Raw genomic sequence first — 25,621 nt, forward strand, 5'->3', positions numbered from 1 at the left:
AAGCATCTACCAGTAATCTATGACAAAAGAAAATCTCTTTTTTCCCCCACTCCTGAAGAAACAGCAAATGAACAGGACATACAGCTCTTACAATTTTTACCTTTTTTTCTTGAGAAAAAAATTAAAGATACCTAAACGTTCACAACATGGGCCAGTTAGAGGCTACCGGAGAACAGCGGCATAGTGATACTTTCTGAATCTTTAAGAGAATTTTTCTGAGACCCAGCCTTCTGTGTTACGACTTACCAGCATCCTCAGCTTCTCCTTGCATAAATAGCTGTTTCTGTGGCGCCACTGTTCACACGCCTTGAGAAAGGCCGCGGAGGAGTCTTCTGCCCTTCAGCAAATTCAGCTCCTCTTCTTGCCTCCTCCTCCACCACCATTACCAAGAAGCCACCAGCGGCACCTCCCCCCCCCCCCCCCCCCCTGCATTGGGCCAGCAGCCAGCCACTGATTGGTGGGATTCATCTAGACCCCCGCTCTGAGTGGTCCGTTTTCGACCCCTAAGTGGAGGGCGGAGCTGCCGGCGGAGGGCGGTGCGGCCCCGCCTCCCTTCCGGAACGTTCTGCCCGACTGACAGCGGCGGGCCTTAGGGCGCGTGTCAGCCCTCCACCAACGGTTTTAAGTCGTGGCAGCGGGAGACTCCTGCGGGCTCGCGGAGAGGACACGGTGATGGACGCCTTATACCAGCCATCCAATAAAACCCGTTTTCTCAATTTGTCCCCTACGCCAAGCCTTCCGTGACAGCAGGTGGTGAGGCACGCATAAGGTAAGGCAGAAAAAATAGCTGAGCTCTGGATTTCATTGACTGATAGATAGTATTAGTATGAGCCACAGTTTTGCCCAACTATATAGTATTACAGAAAATTGGATAGACGTTCCACACTGTGAAACCTATGAATGCCCTATACATGATCCCATTTTACCACGTCCCAGAGATTAACAAAACACTAAAATTGCAATTAAAATGCATTGGAAGGACCTGGAGAGGACCATCAAAACCAAAATACAGTTTAAGATTCCTAAAGCCTTGCCTTTTGTGTATGGCAGGGCCAGCTAAGCCTGCTCCTAAGGCCCAGTGTCACACCCTAGGAGCACCCCGAGTTGCTTGAAGCTGGGAGGCAATTAAAAAGCGATGGGTTAGCCCCATCCAGCTCTGAGGTGGCCAGTGCTGCTGGGCCACCTGATCCCAAGTCAGCCAGCTTTACCTAAAGTCCTGGCCGTCTAAGCTGATCAGTTTTAAGTAGAAGGGGACAGGAGCGGTGCCACAAATACCCGCTAGGTGATAGGGCTGAACATCCACCAGCTCTGATTGACGCCTTCACCACAGTCAGAAAGGCTATTAAACCACATAGGGTGGGTTTCACAGCGAGCCCGTTCCCGCTCCTTCGCTTTCTGTTGCTGCCAATGGGCTGAGATGGACTGAAACTCTCTATCCTTTTGATCTAGACAAAACAGCAGAGTCACAAATTAAAGAGCAACTTGCACTGCAGAGATCCTGCTTTCCCTCAGGAACCGTATTACTACTATTGCCAAGGCAAGGATTTCAATACACAAAGGTGGAGAGTAACACTACATGAAACAGAACTGACTTAAACTTGGAGTTCTTGGAAGGACGGGTAGGAAAGAGTGTATGCACGAAAAGTCAGAGAACTGCAAACTGAAACATTATCCAGGCGTCCAGGGAATAAAACAAACAAACAAACAAACTTGGAACCGAAAGGAAATATTTTTACGGGTGGGTTGCGGCTCTTTATTTCTGATTCATACGTATATATATGTACATACAATGATATTAGATATCCTTGTATTGCTTACTCTATAATTCAAATCAGCATAGGTCTTTTAACAAAAAAAATTGCAACTGTTAATTTATATTTGATCTGAGCACTCTGATACACAGTAGAAAAAATGTGTTTATAAAAGATTATATTTGTGCAATTATATGTACTATATTCCTCTTCTAACAAACTGCTAATAATATTGATACGTTACTGTTAGTATAATATATAATTGCCATAATATAACATTAAAAAAACTTTTTCCAATATATCAGTAAGCAAAGATAACCACGCCCTTTTCTTGCAACCCTTTTTTCCACCATCACATTGGTGCCCTGTTTTATTTTAATGTAGCATTTGGCTTTGTTAAACAAACTCCTTCCATCTCAGACTGCCACTATTAGTCTGCCCAACATTAATAAAATGACTTAATGTGTAGCTTTGCTGTTCAGTAATTTCACACAGTACCTGTAGAATGAAATTCACCTCTGAGCTGACATCTGCCACTAAGACTACAAACCACTTATACTCCATTTATGCTTCAATTAGTGCATAAAGACTTATGCCGAACCTCTGCTTAGCGGTGAACTTCACTTTCAGCAAACACTTGTAGTGTAACATAAGTCAGCTGGCTCATTCTAGGTGGCTTAAACTATAGGTCTACAGAAGATGTGACTCCATGCTATTAATTGCTTTTAATAGTTCAGATCTAGGTCACGCTTAATTAGTATCTGGAAGTTAACACAAATATTAATTCCTACATAAAGCATTATCTCCAGTGTACTAAGTGGCAGCGCTGTTACAAGGCAGATACAAGCCGAGGTTCAGGTATCTGAGGAACTGTGCAAACTACCAGATCCTAATTTAGGGCAGGATAAGGTCAGGTTATGGAGCAGCAGTGATGGTGAGCAGGATTAGGCCTTTCCCCTGTGAAAACTACCAAGAACTGACAGAACAGTGTGATAAAATAGGCTAACTAGGGTGACAGAGACACAATCCACTGGCTTTCAGCATAAAACAAGGACTGCAGAGCTGCAGATATTTCAGTTTTGGTGCTGGCAGGTAAGAAAGCATTTGGCAACCTCTCACCTTTCTGACAATTTCGTCAGTCTTCGTTAGAGCAGCTGAACTACTGGGCACACAATGATGGATGCTTGCTCCCTTGCCTGCCATCTCCCTTCTTGCAAACACAGGATAGAAATCAACAGATGGAAATGCGCAAACCACAGAACGAAAATATCAATCCTTTAAAAGAAGGGCAAAATTAATTTTCACTCTCAGTTTAGCTCCTACTGAAAATAAAGGTTCAACTGTCCTGCCTTTTTCTTAAAATTTATTCCCTGGGGAACTTTTACTTTCTTCTCTTCAATTAATAATATTGGAAGTGGGACTAAAGTTAGTGCACATCTAAAAATAAGAATGAGCAAATTATCTTGAACTGTTACTTCAAAGAATTTCTTATTTACAGACAAAGCAGAGAATCCACAGAGGTAATTCCAGGGTATCTCAGGGTAGCGGTATTCTAGGGGTAGAGAATCTCTTGAATCTAAGAATAGTATTTCAGACAGTGCATAATACTATTCGTTCCATTAGGACATCCCAAAAGCAAGGTGGGTCAGCAGGTTTGGGATTGCGTGCATGCATTTGTCTTAGGGGAAGAGAAAGGTTTATCCAGTTTTTGACTCTTCTCTTTTTAAAGGAGAAAAGCAGAATTAACAAGAGTATTATTTTGCGCTCCCCTGCAAAAGAATGGTCTGAGACACTGCAGCTATTTTCCATTTGAGAATCAGGACTTATTACAGTGTCTTCTGCACCAGCATGCAGGACAGCAGCAAAGAAGAAAGTCTGGGGGTTTTTTTCCTCTTGTTTATACTCGTGTGTATCATGATACAGCAAAAAATTGCATTTTAACACTTATTTTCCGATATTAAACATACTCTGAATAACAGTTTGACATCTGTCCCTAACGAATGATCATGACTCCCAAATGTAGATTTATATATTTAACCTTCAGTTATTAGTAGAAAATACTAAGTATCAGTTTCATAATCATAGCATTATTAGCCTTTATTATTTGAGTTAGGATGCCATTTGAAGGCTCATAACTTGAAAAAAAAAAGTTCTGGAAAAACAGATTTAGAAAACCCAACAATAAGAAAACGATGTTCAAGGCTTTCAAAATATAGGACAAACATCTACAGGATTAGCTATCTTTTAAAAAGCTATCCTGAAAAAAAATAAAAATACTAAATTAAATTATTAAAATAAAATTAATTTCAGTTAGTCATTTGTCCTCTGGGAAGTCTCTTTAATGACTAATTTTTAGATATATTATGCTCTTCTGTGGCCAAACTAAATGTTCAGTAGGGTTAACTGAACATGGAAAGACTTTTCAGACAGCAAGAAACAGACTCGCTCAAAAAAAAAAATCCTACATCATTTCTCAAATTATTTTAAAATAATAAAGTTGCAGCTGCTGTGTGAAACAAACTAGAGTAACATTTATTGTAATAATAACTATTCTGCTTAGTTATGCATAAACATTTATATGCTGAAGACAAAAATGAAACAAAGCTACATCCTCACTGACTCATTCATGAGGCACATTGTTGGTAAAATAGTATAATAATTTTAAACAGAAATTGCACACACTTATATAAACCAATGCTAGATGATATAGCTCTCCTAATCCAAACTCTTACTTCTGAAAAACAACATATATAGCTAAGTCCAAATTTATGCTGTTTCCATGGCAACAGGATTGGCCCCTCTGCTTTTCTTGGATTGCTGAATGGCACTGAAGAACTGTAAAACAAATAAAATAACCAAACTGCCTATTGTACACCGTGGCCAAGGGCGTCTGGGTGATGAAAGTCCAAGCAAATCCTCTTCTTCAAATGCCTGCAAGCGATGCTTTTTATTTCAGCCTCATGTCAATGCTACATATTTAAAAAAAAAAAAAAAAAGAAAAAAAAAAGAAATCAGTGCTATGAAACACACTGCTACCGATTTTCTCAAACTTCAGTGTGTGCAAAGTATCAAGCATGCTCATCTCTCATTTACTTCAGCAAATTATTTAGGTATTTTTTACTTGTGTATTAATACATAAGTAAACTATTATTTACCTGAGTAAATAATTCACACGTATCTTATCTATCGAACTGATATGGAAAATTCAGACCTTAACAGGACCTGTTATTGTTTTATTGAAATCAGTAGCTACATTCCCAGCAACTCCAACATGAGCAGAATTAGAGACCAGATGTGGAAATGAGTAAGACATGGATGCCTCTAAAACATTTCTAGGAGTATGGTTTTGCCATTTAGTGCAAAGAATATTTCATCCAATTCTTCAGAAGTATTCTTTAGAGTAGGAAACTGTCATCATAAACACTGCATCGAAATAGAATTTTTCCTTCATAGAATACATACCTACATGAATATTTATGACCTGTGAAGGTCACTGTCAGTTACAGAACATGCAGAATTCTTTATTGTGGATTATTTCATTAAGAAAAATTTTCAAACGTCATCAGGTTTCTGATGACATCATCACGTCATCAGAACGTCATCATCAAGAAATTCTAGTAAACAAGAGAGCATGACAATAAACAAAAGCCTTTGGAATGGATATAAAAGAGAAAACAGAAGCGAACTAAGAGCTGGGCAGACTCCAGGGAGGTTTCAGCAGAAAGCGTACAGAACAAGTCTATGTAAAAATGCTGTCCTCATTGTAGCGGCACGTACAGGGGAAATCCTATTTCCTGAGGAAAAGACACCAGAAATGAATGATATGATCACAGGAAAATTGTTGCTGCTTCTAAAGACAAGACACACCATTTTGCAGAAAAAAACAGCAGGAAATAACATTAATTCAGCCTCAGTTCTTACTTATTTCAGCTAAATAAAAATCCTCTTTTTGTATTGTTTTTTGCTGCCCAGCTTCCTTTTTGTGAAAAACAGAAAAATTGTTCATGCCATAAAAGGCCAAAATCGTAAATAAATAGTCTTTAATATGTTATTTAATTACTGCTACCATATTTTAAAAAATAGTTCTCACATTGACTAATTACATAATAAACTGTGTCTGGGGGGCGGGAGGGGGAAGGGATGCTCAGTGGTTTTATGCCAACTGGTCTAATAGTAGGAATCAGGAATTAATTTCAAGTTCTGACATATGTATGATTTTTAACACTGGGACAGCAGTGAACTACTAATGCCTGTGTGTGCGTCACACGCATGCTGCAAACACCCTTCCTGAGGCACAGTAAGAGTGGTGCAAGGCTTCCCATTTGCACGCCTGGGTTATGGCATTAGCAGGAGGAATGGTGTGCCACAGTACTGCCACATTCCCATTTCCAAGGGAACCTGTCTAGCTTTCAAAGGGAGTGACAAAAAGACGCCAGAGATTTAGCTGGGGAAGTAAGTATGAAAGAAGCTGAGAGGAGTGAAAAGCAAAGAGAAGGAAAGCACTGAGTGCACAACCCAGCACTCAAAGTGAAGATTTCTGCATTGACAGTTTGCTTAAGCTCCTCTCAGAATTAGAACAACAACTTTAACCACTTTAATGGATCATAAGGCACATTATCAACCTTGCCTGATCCTGTTGCACTTTTTCCTCTCCATCTTTCAAACAGCTTAACCTGAATATCCTTCAGGCTAAAAATTTTATCTATCTCTGTTTGACAAGGGTCTTTAACTTTACACACTTGTGCAATGCAAATATAATAAACCTTAACTTCAGCACTTTTTCAGCACTTGCAAATACTGAATCGAGTTGCAAAAAAAAAAAAAAAAAAAAAAAAACCAAAAAAAAAGGGTTTTGGTCTCCAGAAGGCTTCGTGGAGTCTACCCAGCCTCAGTTCATAACTGCATGGTTATGAAATAGTGCTAAAATGTAATCATATTGTCAGGCATGAATCCTTACTCCTGGTCCATTGAAGTCATTTCTGGATCATTTGAGAGGCAGCCAGTTCTGGGTGCAAGGAAAAAAGAGGCAGTAGTAAACATAGACATGAAATCAAATTTGGGGGGTGTAAGAACAAAGTGCAGTGAGTATCTCTGAAGGCACAAACACACAAACACTATTGATAGGACTATAACAAGCTTAGTGCCTGCAACAGGGATTAATTTGAGTAATACTTGTTTATAATTATTTCCATAAATTGAGGATGGGGAATGCACGACAGTGACATCAGACATTTAACAGTTACAATAATCAGCAATGCCACATATGAATATTGAGTTCCTCTCTCACTGCTGTGCTGTAGCCTGCATCTTTTTAAATAACAGGGGTATCAAGGAAGCAGCTTCGTTTCACACAGTTTTCACTGGCATATACTCTAATGTATTTGAAAATATTTGAATAGAAGGGATACAAGTTACATTTAATGGGTTTCTTTCTTCCTTTTGGTTAATAAAATATCCAGGTGGTATCAGATAATTGCTTATGTGAATTTTTGCTTCTTAGGCAGTTAAGTGCTAGGATCAAGAAGCAGTGGCAAGAGTTTGGGGTATTTCTCTCTGGTGATTTTAAAGGCCAAGCTCAGAACTGGAGGCAAATGTGTAGCAGCAAAGTGGGGACATGAAGGGAAAAAGAGAGACAGAGAGTGAGACAGAGAGACAGAGCTGTAAGGTAGAAATTCTGAAATACAGAAGTTAATGGTAGGAGTCTAGGAAGAAACTTCAAAACCTGAATCTTAGGTTATAAAAACCCCTGGGAAAGTGTCATACAAGAAGCCACAAACACAGCTCCCTGCTCTGGAATCCTGTGCACAATGCACACACAAAGAAGGGCCCTGGGTAAATTCCTTCTAAGCTCAGCTTGGCAAGTAAAGGATTGCAAGTTAAGGATCTCTATGGTACCACATTCTGCCCTAGTATGGTCAAAGTCAGAGTAAAGACTTACAAGTTTAAAGTTTCTGTTCATCAGTTAGGACATCGAGTTATTAACTGACCTTAGACAATGCAGTATTATCAAGTATTAATCCATCGACCCATCCAACTAACTGGTGAAAAGACAGGACCGCCTTAACTGAGCGTGAGATAAAATAGTCATGCTTAGCTTAGTAAATTGTTGTAAAACATCAGTTTTAAAAAGAACTGCCTCCTAAAAAATAGATTAATCATCTGACATAACAGACAAAGAAGAGAAAATGTTTAATGAACTACTGTAACCGAGTAAAAAAGTGATTTCAGTCCTCTCTGCGACTGCAGAAACATTCACTAAAAACAGCAAAAATGTTTTTTAAAACTCTAAGAATATGATTATTTGTTACTGAGACCGAACTGTAAAAAAGCAGGCTGCACATAGTGAGAGGGGAAGTCAATTCACCAATGTGGCAACTTATACAGTATTGGAAACTATGAGCTGAGGGCTGTATCAAACATGTAGTATACTGTTGCATTCAGTCCATTCCTGTGAATACAACGCCAGCATCTAGCTGAAAACTGTCTTACTTAGCTGTTTCTGAAGCTTCCCTCAGCTCTTCATCCAGTCTGCACCAGTAAAAAGTTATTGATATAAAGAAACAAAGAAGCAAGCAGAGCATAAGAGAGAAGCAGAGCATTAGCAGAGCAAAGAACAAATACTGTACATGCTTCTAAAATAGGCACCCACTATTATGCACTGACCCTAAAGCTCTTCAGTTCAATATGATAGCATTTACTGTTGCTTAACCCCCCTTTAATTTGTAACTATTTAGCTTATTTGGAGGCAGAAACATAAAAGCAGCAGGGATCTGAGGCATGCTCAGTGGACAGAACTGAAAGCATTCAGTTGTTCCATCAGATAGAACTAAATTAGCTGCAGCCTGGGCCAAGTCAAGGGCGTTTATCGTTTAGTTAGTTTTACTCGCAAAGAGGCTGATCTCAACAGCTGGAAGGGGAAAGTAAGATCGCAAACTCTTGCAAGGCCTCTCTCATTCAGCTGTTGAGGTCACCTTCAGGTGGAAGACTGCATCACACAGTCTTACTCCATTATGAGCAGTAGCACAGGCCAGAAGCAAGTTTTACCTCATTCTTCTCTTAAAACACTTCTCTTCATCATATCTTACAAGGTAAGAGTGGGTGAAGGGGGGGGGGAGGGGAAAAAAAGATGTACAAGTTCGTATGATACAATACAATAGCCATACTGTACCTCACTTCAGTAAAAACTACCGAACAACCACAAAAAGAAAAAAAAAAAGGCATGAACTTGTGTACTTTCTATAGGTAGAATATCTTGTGGCCATAGTGATATTTCTTTTCTCGCCAGCGGAGCAAATAGAATGCTGAAAGCTGCGTTTTATTTTGCTACAGGAATCTTTCTCAATTTGAACCACAAATAAAACTACCAGCTGGAACACATCTCTACTCTGATCTCTACTCTCTTCCCTTTTGACATTGGAATATCCACTCACAGTACCTTGAATGTGGACATCTACTAAATCTTCATACAGGACATCGTGAAAATGCTTGCCACCAATAGGCACATTAGTCACCTTTACATTTTTTCTTCAGTGCAATCAAGATCTGTCATCTGGCGGCCGATGACAAGAAGTAAGCCGTTCCCTAAAATTTCTTAAGCTCTAAGTCCTAAAGTTTCTTTGGTGCTGGTGCTGGGAACCTTTCTCCTTTGGTCTGAGAGGTGAATGGACTTTCCAAGGAGTTTTGGTGTAAAGGACAGAAAAGACATCATAGTGTAACAATAAAATAAATTAAGGAAGTAGAAAGAGTATAAAGCATTAAAGTATCAGGTTAAGGTCTTTATCAAAGGCAACTTTAAGAAACTAGAATGTTTCAGGAATCAGAAGAGGAAGGGAGGAAGAAAGGGCAGAAGAATTTTAGGGATGTTAAAACATTCTGGACATCTTTTTATCAGGTGATACCTCATACCATCTCTTACTCTAAATTCTTTGCAATCACTCTACCTATAAAGGAATTACAGAAGAAAATAAACTATAGTGAAACTCCCTATGAACCCCCATTTCATGATGGCAATTTACTAATTTCACAAGTGCTGCAGCAGAATTGAGCTTCCCACTTGCTCCCTGGAATTACAGCACAAGACTTAATGGCAAAGCAACCACCAGTTTGATGAGGTAAATTGTGCTGCTTTCGTAACTACGGTGGGGCAGCTATGAAAACTCCTGCCTGGTTGAAGAGCTCTGTGACAGCTCCAAATGAAGCGTTCTGCATACCTAGTCACTGATAAAATGCAAGGAAAAGACAATCAGGTATTTGTCTATTTACTCATCAAAACAGTTTCTAGGACTGAACCTTTGCGTTTATTCAAAACCTGGTACACTTGAGACACAGAAGTAAAAAAATAATGCATTCCTTGACAGCATATCTTTGGAATAATGACCTATAATGACCTATAATGACCCGCTGTGATTGATTTCCAAGGTATTTAAGCTTGATGAATCATTTCAGTTTGCTGTTTTCAGGTCTAAAAAAAAGTCAGTGGTGAGGAACTCAAATCAACTTCTTGTTACAATTTCGTTAACAGATACCTTTCCTTTAGAAATATTTGCATTTACAAAACCTTTAAACACAAAAGGCAAGAACTGAGACATTGCCTTTCAGTCCTGGTAATGGGTTAAATCATGAGAAATCAATGAGAAAAGGAATGGTGAACCTATGGACTTTCAGTGGATTTCTACTGAACTGCTATCTTTTGAATTATTGTTTCAGTTCAAAGCTCTGTATGACTAAAACCTAAAAGCACAGTAAGACTTAGCACAGTAAGTGGCAAAAGTTATGGAAAAATATTGTATAAGGAATACCTGTGGAAGGGTTATGGTTTCATGTTTTCCTTCTGGGCTACAATTAGTGAGAGAACAGTCCGTTCCAATGCTATTGTATAGTCATAAGTGTGATGAAGGGAGTTTGAGCCTGAAAGTTTGCCTTCATTTTACCAACTGTATCATTTGGTCCAGTACAAAACCTTCCTTTTCCTATAAACTTTGGTTCCCTTAGGATTACGTATTTCTTCTGGTTTCTTTTTCAATGACAGAATGTTTTCCTGCTTCAGAGTTTAATAGTGGAATTTTTGTGGAACAAAACTTACGTATTTGTAATAAAATTACGTAGAAGTTTTAAAATTTTCTTATAGACTCAAACGCTACTGTGCCTAAATAGGACTTGGAAAGGAAAACCTGGTTATACTTCTGGCTAGCAGACAGCCTGATTCGTCAGTGGAAATACTTTCCAATAACACAAGTGCACCACTTACTTGACAATGCTCTCTGGTATGTGCACATATTCCATTGGAATCATCTCACGGAGCTCTGCCAATGTGCTGACATACTGTATCTTACTGCTGAACTTAGAGCTGAAACACAGAAATGGCGTCATGCAAACTGAGTTTCACAAAATCTCCCATTATTGCAAAAAATAAACCAAGAGAAGGCATCTATTTGTAATCTAAGCATTTGGCTATTCATATTCCAGTCATATAGTTCTGATAATCATTAACATATCTGTGTTCTAGTGAGGCTGAAATCAGGTTTAGACCTTCTGCTGTTCTGTGGCCAGGCTGCATTGCCATATTTAGGACAGTATTATACATTGTAATGCCTACATATTAGGCAACGCAATTAAGTTTTACAGTTTGAAGAAGATATACTCAAATTTTAAAAAGAACCAAATCCCCTGCAGCATACTTACACCAAAAGAAAGATGGGAAACATTCACTTCAGCTGATCATGATGAATTAGCATTTAGATTTGGCTATGACACCCAACCAAACAGAATACAGCTGAACCTCCACGTTTGTTTGGATGTATATAGATCTGAGCAGGTACGTGCATGTCTGTTCTTAGTGTAAGGCCGTATTATGAGGAAATGTTTTCCTTGCTTAGTTCAGTCTGTACTGTGATCATTTATTCTATCTGAGAAATGATCATACAGAAAAACCTAAACCATTCAGTCAGAAAATATATTTTAAAAAATAAAGACTATTCACTTGTTTAGCTGATTTATGTGACATGCAGAGACTATGAGGAATCATCTTTCTCATTTGACTGAAAGCAGTTTTCCAAATCCAGCTTTGGTCATATTTAGACAGTCTATTAACATTAGTAATGGTGACGGATGCACATTGAGAATGAATGTTCTTAAGTCTAGGCCATGAAATGCAGAACATATCCCTGTTTATCACTGATTCAGGGGTATGATCAGACAACCCAAAGCATCTGAAATAGCTCTTATCAAAAAGTTACTGCCCCTTGCCTTACCATATATATCTTCTTAATCAGGTAAAGTGAGACAACTGAAACAGGAATCCATCAAGTTACTGTAAACAGTTGTTTGAGCTCATTCATTTTACTTTGCATTTTTAACAGATTAGCTTCCTTAGGAGCACACAGTTGCCACATGCTAATATCAGGTTTTAAGATGCATGAATCACTCATAATTGTCTGATCAAAGCCATGATAACATATAGATAATTCTTAACATTTTATTAGAAATGTTAACCATAGTTTAGACTATCTGAATTGCCAGCTGAAGCAACTTAGCAAGCAACAGCCTGATCTGGAAACATCCAAAGAATGAAAAAAATTAAAAAAAAAAAGGTGTTTTTTCTGCTTGGGGTTTCTCCTGGGTCCACTAATTCCACCACCACAATTGATTTCTACCTAATTGCTTCATGTGGAAGTCTGTGTACTACCATCCCACATATATGTCTAAAATAAGAAGTCCTTGTTTCTTTCTGACTTTAGGCAAGGCCTGCTGCCACCTGTGTTGAACTTTCTACTTGCTTAAGTATTTCCATCAAATGCCAAAAATTTCTCACAGACACTTTTTATTAAAAATCATTTTTATTAAAAATCTTAATTTCCTGCCTAACACAGCTAAAATTATCTGTAGTATGAATATCTGACATCTAGGGCCTGAATCCAGCTTTTTCTTCTAACTTTGCAACCAATCAATAATTGTTTGTTTTTTTTTTTTTGCCTCCGTGGGCTTTCTATTCAGTTTTCTCACAGGGCTCTTCTGTTATCATTGAGGGTTCAAATACCTCCCACCCTCGACTCTTCTTCAGCGTAAGTCACGCAGGCCATGAGGAATGCCCATCTTTTTCTCAGGTCCCATTTGTACTTTGCTTTCTTTTACTTCCGAAAGAGACTCAATCTACTTCTTGGCTGAAATGGAATCTTTAACTGGTCCTGTTGTCTCAAGTTTTGTACTGTTAATTCTCTTTGCCAAAAAGTCGGTTTACAGTCAACTTCTTCCCCAGTGCGGCAATGCAATGCTTGTGGTCACTGCCACCCAGTATGACCATCCAGAATAAATGACGCATGAATCGATACAGTTGTCACATCTTTGATTTTTTTTTTTTTATTTTACTGCCCACCTTTTCTCTGGGGAGAAACAGGGTGCCAGCAGAATTATCTCAGACACCAAATGCAACTGAGTGAATCTCCCATGGCTGTTATTGATAATGTTAACTACTGCATCTCTGTTGCACTGTTTTTCGTAGTTGTTACTTTCTGCTTGGTATTAAAAGTTATCCTATGAGAAAGAATAAGCTTTGTTATGATATTCTGCCTATCACACTTTGGCAGCAATGGCAGAACTTATTTGTTTCCCCATGCCCAGATTCCCCTGACAGGGGAGGGCACCCTATGACTGACACCTTTGGTGCTCTTGTTTGTAGTCTGGGGGCAGATTTCTCCGTAGTCTGTTATGATGCACGTTATTCTCTGTGTAGCTTGTGTAAATGAGATGTGTCTTCTCTTCCTTGAAGCAACTCTTTTTCACACCTGTCAGTCTACTCTCTCTGACTGTAGGATTTAAATTGCATACTTGTCCATGTTTTTCAACAATCTGCGAGTTCTTCGGTGTCTGAAACATTTCTTTGTTTTTCTGCTGATCAAGAAATTATTTCTGGTGGCAGAAAAATTTTTCTGGAACCTGGTCTCCTAAGCCTTCCAACAGCTCAGGGTGCTCAAAGTCACCTTGGCTGAGCAGCATTTTTATTTTTTAACTAGAATTGCAGCTTAATCTTGTTGTGCGGCCACTATTTTGTTAATGAGGCGATTTGTCCAGACCCCCTTCCCAAATGCTTTTTAGCTGGGCTCAGAATAAACAAAGACAATTTTAAAGGAATAAATTCCCAGTTCTACATGCACATATGGGCATATGATATCATGCCTGCAGTGTATGCACTGTTGACTTCCTTTATTCATGATTCAACTCTTTTTTTCCTGTCAGGAGAGTGGGAAGTCAGCTTCAGCTGTCAAAATCCCAACACAAACTGTAAAATGAGTACCTTTCAGTGGGACATTAACAGCCATGTTTGATCATTTAGGAATTTCAGTATCTTTAGGGACAAAGAAAATAACTAATATTCACTACATACCTTATAAAAGGTCGTGTCACAGCCAGAATTGTCCTGATAAACCATGACGGATGGACAATTATAAATGATTTCAAGTTCTTCCTTAATCTAAGTCAAAAAGAAACACATTTCATTAAAAAAAAAATACAGAAAGATCATATACAGTGAACACTGTCATACAGGGGAGGAACAGAAATGCACAGAGTTTAAAATAATGGCTGTAGGTCAGAAAGGAAAATACTGCTCACCGCCGATCAATCATTTGGTAACATTTTTTCATCCAACCAAGTCCTGGCATCCTCCTCCTTGGCGTTGCTCCATTTAAGTAGACAATCATATAGTCTTCGGCTACCATCAGTTCTAAGGTACTTATTACGTATCTGAAAAAAGAACAGAAGCAAGTAAGCACATCTTTTTACATTATCCATTTAAGCTTAATTAAAACCAGTCCACTAGGCATACATCAAGGAATTTTCAACGAGGCAGCTTTTTCTTTTTGTTTAAACTGAAAGCATTTTAAACTGTCCCCATGCTTCCTATAGAATTATAACTAGCAAACCATAATCTGATCTGCATTTTCAGAGAATGTGGTTTCCTTCCAAAGATACAGTTTCATACAGTTTCCAATCTCACAGGTGGCTTTTTCCCCTTATAAGCATATTAAATCAAGAAATTCTACAAGGGAGATCATGAGAGGACCATGTGAAGTTCCCAGAACTTCTGAGATGCAACTGTTGAGAAAATTCTCCTTCGTATTAATCATTATGTTTTGTTCAAAGCAAAAATAATATGGGTCAGAAGAAGAAACTTGTCTATAGTTTTTGTGATCCTCAGATCACTGTTACCGAGTCTGTGACTGCCAGCTACAAACCCCTGTCGCCTGGAAGAGCTGGGTGTTCTGTCAAATGAAAGGGTAGCTTTAAACTCCTCTCTGGGACTATAGAAGCAGATGCTCTCTCTGGTTTCAGCAGTCCCCACCTCCCTGGGGAGGAATTTATCATAACAACACGCAAATTGCTCCCTCTCCTATCCAGCTCCAAGGCACGTCTGTGTAAAAACTGCAGTGAAACATCACTGAGTCTCACCTCAGAAAACTGAATGCTTCAGAGTTCTCATTACAAAAGGCAGCTCTATCCCTGCACCCATTAGCCCCTTAAACAGGTGCATGTGAACAACTCAGGATGTAATCTGACCCTTAAATTCCTCAAAATGCAGTTTCTATAAAACAAGAGCAGGAAATCCAATTCTCAACACAGGGAACGTTATTAGAAACAGACAGAAGGTAGGTAGCAGCTAATTGAGTAGTTCCATTTGATGAACCTCACGTAAATCACTACTCACTCAATGCTTTTCACTGCTCTTTCTCTCACCTTCCACTTGCACGTTGCCTACTTTTGTCTCACATTTATAACAGCTCCTGTCCATCAGCGAGATATGAAAGTGTGGGCTTGTGCGCCAAGGTGGTGGCTGCTCCATGGGAAATGAAGCCCTGTCAGCCAGCGGCAATGGACAGCAGTTACTGCATTTGCAATCTGGAATCACTGTGTAATCTAGATCTCTCTGCAAGTGCAGAGGGATGTCAAGCTCTCTTGCAAACCTTTCATGCTGGCAATTTCTTTATTACTTGAGATGTTGACTCACTGACTAGAACAATTCACTCACTCTGAAAGGAAAAGCACTGGTTTTGAATTTCAAAGTGTAGTATTTCCGCGTTTTGATTCTTTAAGAGACTTTTAATCTCTAGAATGTTTCAGGCAGCTACAAATGAAACAGTAGAATTTTCTGTGTGGACCTGCAGCATCCAAAAGAAGTGATTTAGAAAATGTTGTCTCAGAAGCTGAGTTTGGCTCACTTAAAGACAATTTTACAGGATTAGTCAAGGTAACAGGAATAAGGTAGCTAGAATTGTGAAAGGAATCCAGAGGGGAATGAAACTGCAGAACACATGAACAATTGAGGACAGTTGTTAATTACAAAGTAGAGAGGGCTTGTACACTGCAGTCGCACCATTAGCTATGAGAAACGTGCTATATAAAAAATGGGAAGAGACTTAATGATTTGCAGGTCTCCATACCCTTATATGACTTAATATTAAAAAGCTCATATATTAAAAAAAAAAAAAAATATATATATATATATATATATATATCAGTTATTAGCTATGTTGGAAATTGTGATGCTCCCTCTGTTTCAAAGCAATTAATAGGCTTACATGTAAAAGAAAGGGACAATCTGACTTTTTATTTTCTGGTTCTTGTTCTGCTAGAGAATTGTGAATCTCTAAGTAAGTCTTAAAATAAGCTGAAGGTGCACAGTCAAAGTGAACTCACTTTTACACTACCCCGAAAGAGACAGTGGGATGTAAAATGTACTTTGGCAATATCCTCAAGTGAAGCGGAACAGCCTCTTAAGGCTTGAAAAGGCTTCCTCTGCAAAGTCCAGTTACCTGCAGTTCTATCTTTGAAAAGGGGTCTTCAGTGAAGTCAAAGAATAACTGTTTTAATGTCAGTCACGGTTTTTGGCAGATTTGTTTTCTAGTTAATCAGGTTAAAACTACTGTAGCAATTCTTCCCTTCTAAATCACTGGGCATTGTGTAAATCTAGTACTGTAGATGACATGGGGGACTTAGAGACCTCTTTACTAGACAGAAGCTAGCAGTTGGTCTGACCTGGAACAGAACCGCTCACTCTTGTTTTTCACTTGTAGACACAACATTGAGGGCTTTGGCTACCTCCACGCACGTCTTCATGGGCTGGAACTTTGTGGGGCCTGGGTCTGTGCTCTTGCAGTGCGGTCTGGCGCCTTGTAAGCAGCAAATGGTGAAGGCCAGGGCTACAGTAGCTTTGAGACTGACTTTTTCAGTTTTAGCATACACGGCCTTGGAATGATTGATTTTTCAACAGCTGTAAGTGGAACTAACTACAGGCACTTTAGGGGAGTTGCTGCCTTCTCAATTTCTGGCGGCCAAGGTAAGGTGCTGTTAGGAGTAATTCTGCTTGTTAAAAGCTGTGATAAATTTGGGTTCGCTTCGTCAAATTTGTGTCTGGTCTAACAGGGTCCCTGCCATTTTCAATAACTGACTCAGGAGTAGCTGAAGTCAGGAAAAGTACTTTGAGGTGTTTGTATCAGCAATTGTCATTTATCCTGTATTTTTAAAACAAGTGTCAGCCAATGTCCCTGTAACTCCTATAAACAACTACAGCATGTATTCAAAATATAATACACAGCGACACATTGCTGTAATACCTAATATACAATGACAGTGAAAAACAATCTTGTGATCTAAGTCCATGCCGACTGTTCTCAACAAGCGCTGGAAATCACTGGTGAAAGAGTGCAATCTTTGTAGGTCCAAGAAGCTGGAGATAACGATATCCCTTGTCACTTAGGGAACTATTATAGTCAAATTTGATCCTGACAAATGTACCTTGATTTTGGGGGGCAAGTAGGTAAAGAATATCTAAATAATACTCCACTGAGCAGTTTACCTAAAATTGCTCTTTGAAATGTCACTCAGATCACTCTCCTTCTAATGACCCAAATTACCTCTTAATTAAACACAGGTTATCTCTTACTACATAATTAAGAGTACTAACTCAAAAGATGGTCACGTGATTACACATCACTCACAGGAAGAGATTTTCCATGACATAGTTGTAATCAGTTCGACTGCTGTCTGGCAAGAAGCATGCAGCAAACACAATGATAGCATTCAGACCATCACCATAGTATCCTGTGGAACAAACAAAAAGGCATTTTTATCTTTGTCAAAGGCTCTTAACAAGATAAATTTAAAAAGAAATCTCAGAGTCCTGGAACAGAGCAATTATGTCTAATCCTGAAGAAGATAGAAAATGAATGAACTATCATCAAGTGGTAAGGAAATAGGACAATCTGTTAGGCTGAATTCCTGGAGAATATGCTTAGAACTACCATGAATAAACTTTATTATATAGAGGCCAGTAAGAAAACTCATTCTGCTTTGTTAATAACACAGTCTTACATGAAGTCCTGCTTCATTGTATCTTTATTGTAATCGTGTGCTGAATGTTCCCCCTAGCATACAGAATAAATGGCTGAAGAAAATATCCTACGCTTGCTCTCCAGCATCTTTTGAAAGAGGATTTCCAAAGTCTCACCATCCCATTTGAGTTTGTCTGTGCTGCTCCAAAGACCTCATGATATTACAACGATGACTGCACCCCACTATGCTTTAGAAGCTCCTGAGGATCAGTTAAATCCTTTGCTGCAAGCTTTGTGGAAAATGCCTGTTAGCCTGGACACTCCAGTTGCCCCGTGCTGGCCTTCTCTGGGCTCGAGCAGGGCCCAAAAACAGCCATAAAGCCCCAGAGCTGCTGGGGACCAGCACAGTTGCTTGGTACACATAACAGAATGTGAAAATAAGCAAAATTCATGATGTATTAATGCTGATCAGCCTTCTCCATAATCTTTTGCAATCCTTATGGGCTTCTGTGGTAGTAATGATAAATATAACATAATCCTGCAATACAATTGAAGGCCCAAGATTCATTCAAAAGATATGTGTAATCATGAGGCAACTTATACAGATACTGTAGAAATGGTTGTATTGAAAGAGCACTAGTGTTGCACAGTGATAAGAGGCTGGATACACTTAGAGGAAGACCTGAAAGCCAGAAGGCTAGGCGAAACTCACCTTGAGGGAATTTCTCCTTTCTCACTCAGCACCTAAGCTGAGTCTTAGCTAGCTGAAATAGTAGTAGATGTTTATGTTAAGGAAGTCTCTCCTTATATTTTAATCTACCTCTACCTTTATGGCTTTGCAGCGATTTTTTTTAAAGACTCCAGAATTGCTGGAAAAGTGAGTGCTTCAAGATACCTGTCCATGAAGTATTTCATGCTAAGGAGAGGCACCACTGAGTAATCTCAACACACACAGTCCCAGTCAAAAGGGGAAAGAACAGAGGCAGTCTTCATTCAGGGCTCTCAGCTATTCCTACAAGGACATAAAACATCGTTGCTTCCCCTTTTATAAAGAGCTGCCATAAAAAAGGATAAGCATCAGAGAGAAAAATCTGCATGTCAGAAGTAAGCCTCCTGCCTTGATCTACATTGCTTCCAAACAAGTTTTGGCAAAGCAGCCTGCTGAAAGGTGATACTAGGCTTTTCTCTTTCTGAATTTGATTTGGCAGATTTGACTAAATATAATGCACTGTATAAGCTGAAGGTGTATATTTATTTTGCCAGCATCAAGTTAAGAACGCTAACCTAGCCCTCATCCACCGCAGAATAATTTGGACGCTGCAGGAGGCTATATATCCCTAGCCTTAACTCCATCCCTCCCATAATGCTGGCATCTCCTGTCTTTCCAGTGCTATGCAGTAGCTCTCAGTTGCCAGGGGCCAGCTAATCTACAGACGGGCTTCCAGAGCTAGAGGGAAGCCGCTGTACAACAGCTGCCCAGCCCTGTCTTCTGCAATCCCACGTTGCAGCCTTGCTGCCCATCCTGTTGGAGGACAGGGACAGGCAGAAGAGCACAGGACTAGGGCGTAAATTCAAGCCAAACAGCAATGTGAATAAAACCAGATTAAGCCATATAACATAGTACGGTGTGGGAGAGCTTCAATACATGCTAGAAACAGCTAACAAGGAGAGCCTAGGTAGAGATATAGGTATGGCTGACTGACTTTGGTGTCCCAGAGGAGATCTCATAGTTACATTCCAAGAGTGGCACTGTGTTCTCCAGCAGGAATGTACTCAGGGACGGGGAGAAGAAACTCCAGTCCCATTTTCAGCACCTTCACCCTCTAAGAGCGTGACATGAAGGAATACATGTCTTCTCAAAAGAAACAAGCAGAAAACAACTCCGCCTCCCACATCCACCACTTTATTTTACTCTCTGATACCATCTGTCTTATCAGTTAAACCTGCACATTTCCAGAGAGACAGTGGTCAGTTCCCCCAGGCCATCCTAGCTAACTGCTGAGCTGAATCATTAGGGAGTAAGGCAGTATTTTTTTCCTTTCCTTTTCAAGTAGGGAGGGGACTTCCTTCCTTATATGAATTCAGAAATCCTTCAGAGACTTTCAGGACAACTAACACCATGCTGCTGTCATAAGGCAGTCCTTCCAGCTGGCTCAGGAGTTGGGCACCGGGAGCACATGGTGGCAGGTGTGTCCACGAATCTACACAGTTCTTTTGCAGGTGTAAAGCAAAATGATTATGTGCAGCTACCACCTCTCTAACAGCCCACACAAGAAAAATCCACAGATCAGTTTAAACCACCTTTTCATACACTTGCTTATAGTCAAGGAATGTTCACCCAAGGAAGAGGTGCGTTTTTAAATCATCACCAGAAGCCAGTGACAGCCATTTGCCAAATTCTCAGTCAGCCTACACAAAGAGACAGATCACTGAGAAATTTGTCCATCGGCAAACGTGGAAGGAAATATCACACCTGGACTGTCAAGCTATATCTACTCTCTCCTCTTCTATTTTGCAGCCCAGATTCTGAATTAAACATTAACTATTATTTGACAGGAGAGAATGTTCAGTAGATCATTGAATCATCAAGAGATGGCAGATCTGACTTCTGAGTAACTTATTTTATGCAGAATCTATGCTTAATCTTGAGGTGATTCTTAAGAAAGACTTTTGGCCCTCTAAAATGCTCCAAAAATATTGAACTATAGCCAAAGGGAACACCATATAGATTAGGCGTAGCAGGCATTCTGCAACAATTGTTCAAGCTCTCCAAAGTTTTCCCACGGCCTATACATCAAAATTATTAAATATCCACAACCCCAATCAAGAGCTCTGCCACTTCATAAACACAGAATTTAATCCAGTCCTCTTTCCCTTTGATATGGCTAGATTTCAGGAAAAATTTCCAGTGTAAACAGTGGAGAGGCCTGGAAATTACTGTTATGCTTCACACCGTTTCTTTTACAATGGCTAAGCTACTCACCAACACTCATTTGAAGGTAAAGCTACTCTAACGTTCTCTGTCTCAAATTTGAGTGATTCTTTGTAAAAGTTTGCCCAGGACTTTACTGGATTTTCCTATCTAACAAAACAAGATATCAGACAAATAAAAATCATGCACATAATACACTGGAAAAATAGCAAGCTAATACAAGCGATTTCATCAGTGGGGTTAAATATATCCCTCTATATCTCAGCACGCAACACCCTGGGAAGCAGGAAGTGTGCAGAATGGAAATACTACAGAATCATCACTCCAAATGAAAAGGCTACTATTTCCAAAGAGAGTGCTCAGAGTGAGACGGTGTTCCTTCTGGGAAGAGCAACTGTCATAAACTACAGGTGCAACCAATTTATGTTTTGGTAATTTGACAGGCTCAGCAACCTAATTTAATCATTTCATTCAGAAATAGGATAAATCACAGAGTTGAATGTAAACATTAAATCAGTATAATTCACACTTGTTATAGTGTTCCTCATTTCAGATACATTTTGACTGAAATTAAGCCATTCTTTCCATCAGAACTGCTCAACTGAATTGCAGTCATGAACAGCCATGATAGTGTAAGAAGGAACCAGTCAAAGAAACCTGATTGGTGAGTAGAGGAATTAGAGTACTTGCTTGTTACTCAGCAATACCTGAATTTGAATCCTGATTACATCACGCTGAGGACCAAACGGAGTGACCTACATTCCCACGGATTCTTATGTTCTTACCATCAGAGATGGCTCAAGTTGGGCACTGCAACTGGTCCTTGTTCAACAGCCAAGCAATGCTTGTATAAGGGCTACTTCTCCATCCCCTAAGACATCCTGCTATTCATTTTTCACGAAAGCTGGACACTGAACATCTGTAGGCTTGTGTTCAGGTGCATGCTTTTAGCACATGTGAAATTTTGAGGGCTACATCCACAGGTGACATAATTAAGCATAATTTAGTTATCTCAGTTGCAACAAAGCTGTTTTTTTACCAGATAAAGATCCAGCATTCAAATTGTAGTGGAAATGACTGTTTATCTTTAAATTATGTTATGGATCAGCAACACTATGACAACAGAAAGTTCATATAAACTCACAAGTCTTACCTCAGATGCTAAGTTACCTGCCTAAGTTTTTGCAGGATTAGAGCAACTCATCCCCACTTAATAGCCACAGCTGGCAAATAGAGCCCCCCAGACATACAGAATCCAAAGAGAATACCTAAGATACCAAGGCAAAGGCATTTAAATATTTTTCTTTTATTTTCTTCCTTCAATATCTGCGGTGATATTTATCCATTTGAATGAATTTATACAGAAGTGCCTCAGTAATACCTGACCTACACATTCTCTGAGGAAGTCAGAGAGCTAACAAATGAGCTAAGGAAACAATATAAAAAGCATATGAGGCCATTTCCTACTTTAAAATAAATGTTATCTTTGGTATGCTATTTGATAATTATTAACAAATTATGTGAAGGAACATAAAATAGCTGCTAGTGAAATTCTACCTGCTGACAATTATAAATGACAGAAAATAACTTAAGTAGCTTAATTCCAGGAGTATGGAATGGAAAACCCCAGGGAAAACTGCATTTTTTCTTTTGCCACTCCTCCTGTTTGGATCTGTGCAGCCATGTGCAGCGTACAACAAATCACAGAGCACCACACTTCCACGTGCAGGAAGTTTTTGCCATAATCTACAGAATGGAGTTTTCAAGAATTTTTTCTATAGAACGAAAGGGTTTCTCCTTGCACAAAGAAAATTTTAGCCTACAATTACCAGATTATTACTAACACATGTATCTCAGGTTATTTTTTAGCTGAGAAAACTGTGTTGTATTTAAAGTATTCATTACTCATTGCCACCCTGAATTGAAAACAGGGTTGGTTCATTCTGATCTTTCTGTCTACCGTTTTACTTTGGATGAACTCAGTTTGCTTCACTGGTGTAATGAGAGACTGTACCAGAGTAAGTGAGTTCAAATTAAGGTCTTCCTCCTCTTCTAAAAATTTAGCACTGCACTGAATTTATAGACCATGGAATGGTCCATCTGTGAAGGTTACAGAGTCCTTCCATGTCAGCCGCTGCTTTTTGGGTACAGAAGCTGCTACAGAAGGCTGCTACAGATTAAGCCTCCAACACTGGTTGATCTCCTAACAAAACAGGAAAGACTTGTCCTGATGCAAGGGCAAGCATTGCTTATCTGAAAATATGAGGCTTCCAGCAGATGCGTTTGGTTTCTATTCTTTTGAAGGCTTCTTAAGAGCCCTAACTGGCAGTATATGCTCAAAATATTTTCTGAATCAGCATCCTGTGACCAAACGGAAAACAGCATGCCTTACATTAGGGCTACTCCAGTAGTTTATTGGTACTTGTCCATAGGCAGCCTGTAATTCCTTCTGTCATGACATTCTGTGATTCTGTGATTCTCTTCCTAATAAGCACGAATATGGGCTCTAAGTCACTATAATGCTTCTGTAATGTGAGGGAGTCAGTCAACTCACTGTTTATAGGCATGGCTGAAAAATAAACTCTGTTTCTCCCTGCTAATACGCTTAATAAAACATGATTTGTCACATCAATTTAAAAAAATGCACTCAGGGCTTTCCTACCTCCATGCGAAATCACCTTTTTGTAAGGTTCAATGACTTTCATATCTATCCTTTGCTCTTGTTCTCCAATAACCACTGTTCTCCATAACCTGTTGTCCTCTCGCTCCTCCTCAGCGGTGTATTCTGGAATTGATTCAGACTCCTCCTGGGAAGCATCCTTAATGGCTGTCTGGTCTTCTGAAAAATAAAATTGTATATATTACAGCTTCATTCTCTATATTTTCTGTTACATAGATTTTAAGTAGATAACTGAAATGAACTGGCTTTTTAGAGCACTATTCTGGATCTGCACTGTTACAAAATAAGAGCAGAATTTGATCATGTAATAGTAAATGAAAAATCTCTTAAAAGAAAAAAAAAAGAAAAACTTTTCATCATTATGAACATAATAACAACAGTAGCAAACATAACCATGCAGAATACTGCCCAAGGATTTCTGCATTTTGCAGGTAATCATGCAAGACTCACCAGGTTAGTACAACTGATTGGCTACTGCATTGCAGCTCTTTAAAAACTTTTGTTTTGCTGATATGGTAACTATACTAAAATGCCCAATATGGAGCTAAAAATGAACAAAATGATCCTTCTTGTCTAGTGAGAAACTACCCAAAACCTACAGCTTTTCAATTCCTTCCTCCCTGCCCTAACTTCTATTCTCCAGTCTCTTCAACTCTGGTACCACCAAGGTGAAGAACATGCATGTTCATCTGTTCCAGCAATGGGGTATGCTTAAACATACGTCACATAACTTAAAAAACACAGCATTCACCTCCCTCTGGGCCTTTCGGCTGTGCTTAAATTTAATTTCCTTCCCAGATCCAAAGTACAGAGCATCCAAGCAATTTGGCTACTCACACCAGCATACATGAGGGAACAGGTACTGGCAGTGCACAACCCCAATGACCACAATCAATAAACTGCATGACTCTTAAGAGACTATAAAGTCTCACAGTACAGGCTCTCTGCTGGACACTCTTAGCTTCAGAAAAGCTGTAAAGTTATTAACAAAACCTACATTTTCATTGCACATTGATGAGACAGCAGTTACAACATGTTTTATTGCGTGCCACTTTATCAAACTTTATGGCTGGTTATAGAAAAAGTGACATGAAGAATGATTCTGTCCACAGCTTGAATTACTTCATTGTCTTTTTCAGATACTGAACACAACATTCTGGTTTTTTTGTGAATTTTTTTAACTGCCTTTTGTACTACTATTCTTGCTGGAGCACCCTCGCCTTGTGGTTAAGTTCACATACTATTATTATATCTTGATTGTAAAGATCCTACACATTTTCTCTATTATATATATTTGAAGCAACCAGTGAAATCCACTGTTCATTACTCAGGACCTGCAAGGATATAAATAACAGCAGAATTTGATCATGTAACAGTCAATAAATGAGGTAAAACGTGTGCATGGCATACACACACGTGCATGGCATACACAGAAAGCAGATCAGATACGTTAGTTAAAAATACCGAAGAGAGCTATAAGAAGAGTTAGGAAAAAATGAAAGAAAAGATTTCGATTGGCAAAAAGAAGTAAAGAATGCGCTATGTTTGTAGAAGCCCTCAAGTATTTCAATATATTGCGTTATATCCTGAGATTCCTCTGCTCTGATTAATGCTCTTTCTAGAACTACTTGCATGAATAGAGGTATATGATCAATAAAACATTCAAGTTTATCATACAAATTAAATTATTCATCTGTATGAAACCAGGAATAGATGTGTATATTGTGTATGTATTATACAAGCACAAAGCCTACATGTACATACCTACATACATGCACTGTTTATAATACATAAAACTGGTTCCAATGCCAAAAGTTACCAATATTTCCACTGAATTTCTCATAAATATCAAGCTTGTCAGACCTTTTCTTTTGTAAATACCTATTAGGTTGAGCACACACTTGCTTTTTGGTTCAGATATCAAGGTCAAAAACAC

The 25,621-nt window shown here is 39.1% G+C and overlaps 1 protein-coding gene across 5 annotated transcripts in view; it reads right to left on the reverse strand.

Annotated features, from left to right (window-relative positions):
• Nucleotides 1-1,729: 1,729 nt before the first annotated feature.
• The window catches only part of LOC104152058 (protein prune homolog 2), a 143,636-nt gene continuing 119,744 nt past the window's right edge, over nt 1,730-25,621 (reverse strand). Inside the window, exons 12-19 of one of the 5 annotated variants that reach the window (XM_068927075.1) lie at nt 23,668-23,844; nt 17,741-17,843; nt 14,358-14,489; nt 14,131-14,217; nt 10,999-11,097; nt 8,241-8,279; nt 6,709-6,756; nt 1,730-4,720 (exon numbers count right to left, since the gene is read on the reverse strand). In XM_068927075.1, coding sequence (XP_068783176.1) covers nt 4,699-4,720; nt 6,709-6,756; nt 8,241-8,279; nt 10,999-11,097; nt 14,131-14,217; nt 14,358-14,489; nt 17,741-17,843; nt 23,668-23,844 — 707 coding nt within the window. In that variant the 3' untranslated portion in view covers nt 1,730-4,698. The remainder of the gene's footprint in view (nt 4,721-6,708; nt 6,757-8,240; nt 8,280-10,998; nt 11,098-14,130; nt 14,218-14,357; nt 14,490-17,740; nt 17,844-23,667; nt 23,845-25,621) is intronic. The other 4 variants (XM_068927077.1, XM_068927076.1, XM_068927079.1 and 1 more) reach the window with 4 other exon arrangements.

Source organism: Struthio camelus, chromosome Z, assembly GCF_040807025.1.
Source record: "Struthio camelus isolate bStrCam1 chromosome Z, bStrCam1.hap1, whole genome shotgun sequence".
NCBI classification, from domain to species: Eukaryota; Metazoa; Chordata; class Aves; order Struthioniformes; family Struthionidae; genus Struthio; species Struthio camelus.